This window comes from Epinephelus fuscoguttatus, linkage group LG1 (assembly GCF_011397635.1).
Source record: "Epinephelus fuscoguttatus linkage group LG1, E.fuscoguttatus.final_Chr_v1".
Taxonomy (NCBI): Eukaryota; Metazoa; Chordata; class Actinopteri; order Perciformes; family Serranidae; genus Epinephelus; species Epinephelus fuscoguttatus.
Genome location: NC_064752.1, coordinates 10,560,064 through 10,570,552, shown reverse-complemented (window position 1 = coordinate 10,570,552; position 10,489 = coordinate 10,560,064). Strand labels below are relative to the sequence as shown.

Genomic DNA, 10,489 nt, shown 5'->3' with positions numbered 1-10,489 from the left:
TAAAGCTACAGTTTGTGCCCTGAGTCACGTCTCCCAGGCAGAGATGCTCATTCAGTTTCTGCCTTCCACAGGACACAGACTGTTATACTATTATACAGTATATTAAAAATTACGCAGATAATTTACTGACCTAAGAGTGTACAGAGTAGAAATTCTCTGTTACAATTAAAAGTCCCACATTAGAAATTTTACTTGGGTAAAGTACAAAAGTATTAACATCAAAATATAGTTAAAGTAGCCTACCAAAAGTAAAAGTACTGCTTCAGTAATTATGATTACATCATTATTGACACATCAATGTGTTGTTTATTAAGCTTTGCAGCTGGTAAAGGTGGATGTAATTTTAATTACTTTATCTTATATTGTTTTATAACTTGATGTGATTTTTGTGTGCTATGTTATGTTATGTACTGTAATCAGGGTGTTCTCGTAAAAGAGCAGCTTTCAATGGCCTTCCCTGTTTAAATAAAAGTTATAATAATAATATATCTATATATGTCGCACTATGCACCCTCCTGTGTCTGTTGTTGACATTCTGGAATGCTGTGTTACATGTACTGTCTTTAAAATTACAATGCCAATTTAACAGGAAATGTGTAGTTTCTGCTCTATAGATGCATAAAACCTCTTGTTTTAATATTTATTTACTCCAACAAACACACATGTATAGGTTTTGGCAACAAAAGTACTAGGTTAGGTTTAGAAAAAATATCATTGTTAGGCTCAACATTTACACAGGAAATGAACAGCAAGCTCCTGGGTGAAAGTCCTGTGTTTGTTGGACACATTCACTGCCCCACCTGCCTGCCCTATAGGTTAGGGTTGGTATTATAAACGGACGCCACCAAGCAGCATATCATACTGCCGCAAAAGGTGCCTTTTTGTGTCGGTGGCTGGCGCTAAAATCACTGACAAAGTGGTGGGCTGAGGCTGCTGGGTGGCTTAACCTACAACAATACGTAATATATTATTCATTGATTATATTTTGTATTAATAATGTGAATCTGTAAAGTAATAAAAGATATCAAATAACTGTAGTGATTAAAAAGTACAGTATATCCCTCTGAAATGAAGTAGAAAGCAACATAAAATGTAAACTACCTTACAACTGTATTAATGTAAAGCACTTGTGTCAATGTACTTATGTTCCTTTCCACCACTGCTTTAATCAGCATTCACTTCCTCATATATGGTCAGTCAGTGTTGTACAACATGTAAATGCAACAGGCGTAAGTCTTTGGTCATTTATTTATTGTCATTGCACAAAGTACACGTACTGAGACATGAAATGCAGTTAATACAGGGCTGGGCCGGGATTTGAACCCCAGACCTTTCACACTGTAAGTGAAAATTAGACCCCGAGACCAACGAGCCACATATTCTCAGTTTTTTGCACACACAGACCAGAAAATATGATGTTTCAGTTGTTTCTTAGTCTTGTTTTTTTTCTTACAGGAATAAAAATGATTAAAACTATGAATCATCCCCACACTTGAAAACATTTTTATCTTTTGGTCATATCATCCAGCTCTTGATACAAGTGTAATGAAGTTCACCTTGACCAATGCTTCATCACAGGACCTTATCTGTGTTCCCAGGGTACTATGTTCCCCAGTTTAATATTCTGTTAGCACATTAACACTCCTATTTTGTCTGGGTCAAATTTGACCCATTTCAAGTTAAAATATATCATAAATATATTAAAAAATCCAGTTAACCCTGACCTTTGGTGAAAGCAGTAGTTGATTGTTAGAGCTCTCTGACTCTAACCTGACACCGGACCTCTCTCCTTATCAAAACCTGTATGGACATGGCAGTAGTTACCTATCGATTTCCTAACCCCAAAAGGTTAAATAATTATTTTTCTCCTTTTTTATCATTTGTTTTCCATTTTCCTCTCTTTTAACTGGTGAATTAATTGGATGACTAATTGTTATTATTTTGAATTTAGAGTTGAGATGAGTTTGGGACTTACTGTTCAGGCAGAAAGAGTAACTAATATCTAGACTGAGACCTGTGCCAGTGAAATTTCAGGACTCTCAGGATCGTGATTATAGACCCCTAACCAAACTCATGTCTTATTAGAGGAACAGTATGTACGATTTAGGGGGATTTAGTTGTGTCTAGCGGTAAGGATTGCAGATTACAACCAGCGGAAACTTCTCCTGTTTAGAATTCCCTCTGTATTCATTGTTCAGGAGGTTTTTACCATCAGGTGAATTATCTGCAGATGTCTCTTCCTCTCCAAAATAAACTTTTGGTCAAAACAGCTAACAGCTTTTTCAGGTTCCCATTATGTGCCATATACATGTGGGGAAAGCAGGACCCTAGGAACAGGAATGAACCCCCTCTTGAACAAAACATTTAATCTGCTTTTAAACTCTTGAAGACATTTGGACATGTCTGCACCTGAAGAAGTGTCTTAGTGTCTTAGCACCAAAGACAAATGATACAAATGATAATGATTATTTCTTATATACATGTTCACTTTATGTTTGTGTATCAAAGTGACGTTATGCTTCTCTGTCTGGCTGTTGAGTCAGGTAGGGATTAAAGAAGTCTCTCAGGAGGCTTTGCACACGGGTGGGCTGGGGGCTCACAGCAGCAGGGACCAGCGCTGGATTCAGAGACAGGTTCAGGACCTTTGTGGGGCTGTACGTAGCAGACCGAGTCTGGGCGGTGTGGAGACCCTCGATGGCGCTGGACAGCCAGATGAGTCTCTTGAGACTCTGGATGTTTCGGCTGCGGTCGTGCATCAGCTGGTGTTCGGTCACAGCTCGACGACTGCAGGGAGAGAGAAATCAGACAGTTCATCCAAATACAGAGTCAAAATACACCGAAGAAAGAAAGATAATACTGATAATACAACTGAATACTGAAATGTATATATCACTGACTTTAAATTTGACTCAGGTTTCTCTTTTATGTTGAATCTGTGATGTTTTTGTCCTTTTTGGGAGTATAGGAAGCTGATGTGTTTGTGTGGACATTTTTATGTTTTGCTGTGATTCTGGGTCTCCATATATTCAAAGGTGCTCCTCTGCTACAGCTGATGACACTAAACATTTCTCTACTGCTACATTCATGAACCTACTCTACTTCTGTGTCAAAGCAGTTAACAACCATTTACAGTTAGCATGTAAACACGTTGACATTGGGCGAGAACAGGTGTCTCACCTCTCGTTCTGTTGACACTGGGCGGTTGTAAAGTTGACAAGAAGCATGACAGCGAGCCACTGCACAGGCCTGTGGGAAATCTGCATCTTCTGAAACAAAACAGCAACAAACACTTCATGTCAAAGACAAAAGATCAGGGAGCATCAAAAAACATCTAGCTAGTTGGATCAGCTTTCCCAGCCTTTTTGGTTTGTGACCCCTGAAGTAATATCTATTTTTAACCACTTGTCACTGGTTGGATCCAGTGGTGTAGAGGCAGTTATACTTCTGGGTAGATGGGTAGGTTACCTGGGAAAAAATGAGTTTACTCTCCTATATCTACCAGTGGCTTTTTGGCTGATTAGTGCATATGCTATAAACAGCAGAAAAAGAGGTGAGTATACACCTGTTTCAACCCTCCACTACACCACTGGTTGGCTCCATCAGTCATGACAAGTTCAAAGAGAAACTGATTTTCATTGCTGTTGTCATACTTTAATAACTTCTTGAGTTCAAAAGAAGTGCAATCACTCATTAGAAAAGAGCAAAGATTTGTGAAAAGTCAGAAAAATACATGTTGTATATCTGAGCTACACGAAATACAACGTGCCTACAGTATGGGTGAATACAGTAGAATTTTTAACAAAAAGATATCACCATGAAACTTCCCCAGTTGATGAACTTACATTAAAACAAAAACTTTTTATATTTAAAGATTTTAGAAAATTTGTGTTTAGATATGCAAATGAGGCATTATCTAATCAAAGGGGAACTACACCCATTGTCAGAATTCATACATGTTATTCCTATGGTCGAAGACAGTCCAAAAATATTAGTTTACATTAACAACTCTCTCCCAAATCCAAAAACTAAAATGCTAAACACAAATTTGTGATGTCATAGGGTATAAAGTCTGGAGTTGCTCTTTAATCCCAGTTCAGACTAAAGATTCATGATGAGATGAGTTGAAACATGCAACTACTTTCAATCCGCTGTTCTGCAACATTCTAAAAACCTGCCAGTTCACACCAATGCAACTATATGAGATGGTGTATCATCTCTATGCAACAACTCTCTGTACTTTTGTTCTGATTTCCAGCTTTTCAGGCTTACTTTGTGGCTGAATATAATTTGTAGCTTCTTAAAATATGAATGAGGATAGTGATAATGAGATACTGGCTACAGCTGCATATATAGGAGTGATGAAACGGCAAAAACTGAAACAAAACAAGCTTCAGATGGACTGTGATTGTCTGTGGAGCAGCTCCAGACTTTATACCCTATGACATCACAAATACTGGGGCGGAATGTACGCGGAACGGACTCCGCGGAGGTCCGCGCAGACTCAATGCGGACGTCCGCAAGCCCTGTGCGCACAAAGCTCAGATTTTACGACCACGTGGACTCCGCTCCGCACACCAGTGACTGCTGGGCATGTATTTTTCACATTGCGGGGATTTTTCACGGACATTTTTACAGGAAACTACAACACGGAAGTGCGCTTGACTATGAAAGCCTGAGTGACTGCGGACATTCCTCGCAGAGTCCGTTCCGCTAATAGTATGCCCGAGTATGTTCGGGCCTTTACTTCTCTGGTTTCTGGCTTTGAGAGGGAGCAGCTCATGTTCACAAATATTGATTAACCTTTCCTTAATCATGGAAAAAACATACTGGGATTCTTAATTTAAGTGTTGTTCCCCTTTAAATATATGCTGATTTGCATATATTTCCATAACGGAAATCTGAACATTAGAGACAGCCACGCTCAAAATTCTTGTGTCATTTTGCTGACACATAAGAGACAGAGAGGATTTTGGATATCTCTTTTCATCACTCTGTAAACCAAACAATTAATCTCAACTGCCATGAAAAATCCATTGTCACCATGTTTGTAGGATTAAAATGTTCCATACATCAGGCTCTGAAAGACATCTGAATACCCTCTGTAAAAACCTTCAGAATACAGATAGAAATAAATCCTGTTTATTTCCCTGCTTTTTGTCCTTTGCCAATCACATGTCTGATTTACATCTTTGCCCTCAATCATCTGACGCAGTCAAGCCAGTGTTTAGCTACTAATCTTATCCTTCTTGAATTTAGCGTACACATGACGTAAGATGAGCTGTGCACACAGCTGCACTGACGCTGTGTTGTTTTCCTGTACAGACCAAAGTGAACACAGCTGAAAACAGTGACCTTTTTTGTCGCGTTGCCAAGTGTTTGATCTCCAGAGATACATTTTGATTTGAGGATCACTGTAAGTCAAGACCAAATAAAGATTCTGGGCTCTTATTTTTCAATTTTATACATTTTAACTGGACAAAAAAATGGAAATTCATGTTAGATGTTAAAAAGGTCGCAATTATTGAAAGCAGATGCGATGATGGGTAAGATGAGCGACCAATCAGAGCTCAGGTTCCTCCCCTCTCTGACTTGACTTATGCTTTTCTGAAGACACACGTCTCTGTGGGTCTATGCAGACGAAAGCATTATTGGTAACTATCAACTCATTCTCGCTCCTGCCTCGTCATATATCGATGTTTGCTCATGGACTTTTTACATCCAGATACAGCGTGAAAGTACACTGGTATGGGTGTATTAGTTGTTGACGTTCTGGGACATCGTGTCAAGTTCTGCCTGTTACATGCGTTGTCTTAATTCAAATTACCCTTCTGTTTTCAAAGGAAACATAATATTTACATACACTCTCTTTCAAAATAAATGCACTACATCAGTACAACAATGCTAATTGACGACTAACGCACGTGGTTGGGTTTAGGCAACAAAAGCACATGGTTGGGTTTGGTAAAAGAGAACAGGGTTTCATCACCACTCGCACCCACTCTACTCTGAGTTTCGCGCCTTAACTTTCGTTCTTGTCCCATTGCATTTCCTCCTGATGCCACCATTAAACTATAACAGCAACCGGTCGCATATCATGCCGACGTTAAAGGACGCCTTTTTTCAGTAGTGTCTGATGCTGAAAGTCGCTGCCCAAGCATCGAATTTCAACGTCTTCGGAGTCAGATGGGTTGCAACTGTAGGTTTGTAGGACTGAGCGTCAAGCTGATCGATTGATCCAGCAGCCCCGTCAATAGAAGAAAATGTTGGCATCATACATGTCATATCAACGTTTCTAAAGCAATGTATTTCTGATTTCATGTAGAGGAGCCAAGTTTGTCATCGGGAGAAGGTGGTTGTGGATGGTGACACACCAAAGCAAGATGCCTGCCAAGCTGCAGACCATTATGTGTGACCAAAAAACAATACAGGTTGTGTTTTACTGAGCTGTCGCTGTATTTCCACTGCAGATGCTGCCTCAAAAAGTGTTTTTTCTTTTAACCAAGACATCGCTGCATTTTCAGCTGGGGTACGGCCACGAAAAGTGAGTATTTGAAACCAAAATGTGATCTTCTCTTCACCATAAGTGAAGTAAACCTGACTTCAATTTAACCACAGCATTGCTGAAATGTTATGTTTCATTGTGACACTTCAGCATATCCACCACTGTATAACAACGTACAAATGTAACCCAACTCCGGTTGGGATGCTGGATCGAAGCAGAAAAGAAAAACATATAAACATTCAAACAAAGACAAACGTCTCAGAGGAGAGGAAAAGTGCTTTTAGCCAGTCAGCCTGGTCTGTAAGAGGTTCGAGAGTGGAATGTAAATCCAATCCATATCAGAGAACTAAACACTTATAGATCTTTCAGTAACCAATTAAAACAATGGAAGTCTTTTCTGCTGCAAATAGCCTAATAATAATAAATCCTGCTAGTGTCGCAATTTTGTTGGAATTGTATGGAAATATGTCACTACTGCCTCTAGTGCTTTTAAAAATTGTAGGTCTTCTTATATTGCATCAACCTCAGGTTTGAGCACTGAATCACACATTTGATGATCTTCAGATTCTTGTGACTAAACAATCAAGTTAAAATCGTTTCTTGTTGTGTTCAAAGAAGTCTTTTTTGTGCTTTGTTATATTTTAGGTAGCCTTGTGTAACATCTTGGCTGAAGAAATTACCTTTTGGCAAATTCTGGCATTCAAATATTAACTTGCATCGTTCCTTCTTAACTAAAGTAAACTAAACTCAACTCAAAATTACCTCTATTTTGTCCAGCTTTAAGTTAATTAATGAAATACACAAATGGAAAAAGAACAACTCTGATATTCAACTCCTCAGTTTTTCATGTTAATCTGACAAAAAACGTTATCTGTTACTGACTTTTTAAATACATCACAAAGACCTATAAAGTCATACTTTTTTAACTTTGACAGGAAAATGTGTTGCCTAAAAAAATCACAAAGCAGTTTGTCCCAAAACAGACAAACAAGTTGAACATAAATCATCATATTTACAGAGGCGACCTTTGACAGAAGAGCAGGATACAGAGATTACAGAAGTGTAACTAAAAAACGAAGCTAGAAGAACTCGCACACACAAACACACAAAGTCACACTCTGAGCTTTGTTAAGCGATGACAGCCCCTTAAAGGTACTTACATTGATCGTCCCTGTTGGTGACAGCTGCTCGTTTAATGATCAGACACTAAACTGGCTTCAGGGTCAACCTCCAGACCTTTTTATAAAAGCCCCCTGACACACACACACACCACACATACACACACACAAACACACACACACACACACTATTTAAGACCTCCCACATGCTTATCATCACAACAAATTCAAAGTGGGGCATTTGATTTGTTAATGAAACAAACGTCAGCATCTGTCGTCTCTCTGACATGTCATGTTTGTGTGTAGAGTGAAAAATATCAAAAACTGTCCAGGTTATTTGTGTGAACACAATCCCAAACAGCCTCCTGCATCTCAGTGTGACAGAGGAAGAGGTTTAAACACTCACAGATACTCTTTACATAATCAGGTGTTTTGAAAAGAAGGATGAAATTCAATTGAGGGATTATCATTTTTCTATTTTCTGGTCTAATCCGCCCTGCTTCTCTTGGAGAGATTCAGGCATCTGACAAAGAGGAATTTATAAAAATGGGGCCGAATGGTGTTATTGATGTTTGAGGGTGCAGACACACAGAGATGAGTCAGTGAGGATAAACAACTGAACGTCAGCAAACCATCTGTCGGCTCAGGTTTAAATTTTTCTAAACACACTCTGTCTGTAGTTAAGATGCTTGTCGCCTGGAGCTCCTCTGAGGCTCCTTGACATTACAACCACCACCTCAAGCACTAATGAACCCCAAATAAACTGGAGTCCCTGGTTGCCGCGGTGTCAACACAGTCACCGTTAAAGACGCAGTCATCTTGACAACACCTTCCAGGACGAGTTTCCCTCAGTGAGAAATGTAGGCTGAAGTCAGAGGCTCGTGGGTGGAGAGACGGAGAGAGGACAAGTGATTTAGTCCATTAGAAAGTAAATGACGGTGGTGTGAACAAAGTCAAAGACAAATAGAGATGGACAGAGAAGAAATAGAGATGTGGTGAGCCTGAGAAGAAAAAGAGAAGAAACTAATCAGCAGATGGAAGAAAAATTTATCACAGCAGGAAGAACAGGAGCCGATCAGGACCTGTATTTATACAAATTTAAATTCTACTGGCAAATTTAGGAATGGCAGGTATTCATCAAAAATACTTAACCATGAGACAGCTCCAGAGGTCCCAGGAGCGGGTTCAGAGTCGATTCAAGATGGTTTTCATTACTGACCATGATCAATAATTTGTTAGCTGAACATATGACAAGATGTCAGACGTTCTTGACTTTTTCTTTATTAAGGATATAAACAACATGAACAAAGCTGCATTTTTTGCACTTCCTGCTCAGAGCAACATGTGATTAACCCAACGTATTCTCATAGAACGGTTCGTATGATATCTTATGAATTTGTGCTCCATGAATGACGTTACGTCCTTAATGAACATTACATAATTAACGTTAAGTTATGGAGGTCAGGTTTAGGGAGCCTGGTCTCACGTTGAAATCATCGGAATCCAGCACTTGGGCAGTGACTTGCAGCATCAGAAACCAACGAAAAAAGTGTCTAACGTCAGCTTGATACGCGCCGGATTGCTGTTAAAGTTTAATGGTGCCCGGTAGTGTCAGTAGGACAAGGACGAAAGTTAAGGTGGCAAAAGTCCGACTGGGGCAGGCAGGAGGGGTGGTGGATGGATCCAACGAATGCTGACTTTCACCCAAGAGAGTGGCATTTGCATCTCGTATGTTTCTTAAGTCAAACCCTGTTTTGTTTTTTTTTCCTAAATCCAACCACTTGTTTGTTGTATGAAAAAAAAATCATTTCACAGCACCTTCTGTCCTAAGACCTTTAATTCAGACAGGACTTCACAAAAAAACAACTTAAATCACTGTTGTTTGTTGACGTCAGTTTTATATTCTCGCTTTTTTGCAGATGATGTTACTCTATTCATTTAACTGTGACCACCACTGCACACTGGAGCAGCTGACTTCCCTACAGTTGGAATTAGAGATTTGCCATTAGTTAGTTGACATACTAAAGGGGCCGGTTTGTGGGAACCAATTTGTAACATTAATTTAGAGACAGACAACAAGGTGAAGGTTTCATTTCAGCTCTTGGAGAACACTGTTTGCATCACCTTTCCAGCTGCGGAGAATGAAACCAATAACGTACTTCAATTCAATTTTATTTATAAAGCCTTATATCACAAATCACAATTTGCAGAGGGCTTTACAACGTACGACATCCCTCTGTCCTTGGACCCTCGCAGCGGATAAGAAAAAACAAAAACGGTAGAAACCTCAGGAGGAGCAATTAGGAGGGATCCCAAAACAGGGGAGTGGCCGGCATCAACTGGACACACACACACAGCAAGCAGTTCAATTGTGTGCAATGGTACCGTGAGGGACCAGGCAGTAAGCAATGTCAGACAAGCAGATGAAACCAGAAAGTCAGAGGCAGGTGAGGTCTGCAATGAGGAAGCAGTCCGGGGAAAAAATGCTACAAAGTCTTGCATAGCAATGGCGAAAAACAATCTGGCAAGGAGAGTCGGTGAAGATGTGAGTCTTTATAGTGGCAGGAGACAATGATCTACAGGTGACAGGCTGGCAGGTAGGTTTGGTGGTGAGACAGGGTGAGCGAAAAACCAATGAGTTGGCTCAGAAAATGTATGTAGAAGTCCTAAGTTGAAGTCTGCGTTGGTACCGACTTCTGATCTAATTGTGTCTCTGTACCAATGACAAGGCAAACTAACACCCATATTTAGATTAAAAAAAAAAACATCAGTCAACATCACGTGGTGTGTTTTTAATCTGGTGGAAGGATTTTTCAGTCAAAGTTGAAATATGATAGGTTATAGTGTGATTTGCTGTGCTCACCCCATT

The 10,489-nt window shown here is 39.7% G+C and overlaps 1 protein-coding gene across 1 annotated transcript; it reads right to left on the bottom strand.

Moving 5' to 3' along the window:
• Nucleotides 1-1,651: 1,651 nt before the first annotated feature.
• On the bottom strand, nt 1,652-7,694 carry pth4 (parathyroid hormone 4). Its single transcript, XM_049583875.1, has 3 exons — nt 7,663-7,694; nt 3,178-3,266; nt 1,652-2,784 (listed from the first exon to the last, which is right to left on the bottom strand). The coding sequence occupies exons 2-3, from the start codon at nt 3,261-3,263 to the stop codon at nt 2,514-2,516; spliced, it is 357 nt and encodes a 118-aa protein (XP_049439832.1). The 5' UTR covers nt 3,264-3,266; nt 7,663-7,694; the 3' UTR covers nt 1,652-2,513.
• Between the last annotated feature and the right edge of the window lie 2,795 nt (nt 7,695-10,489).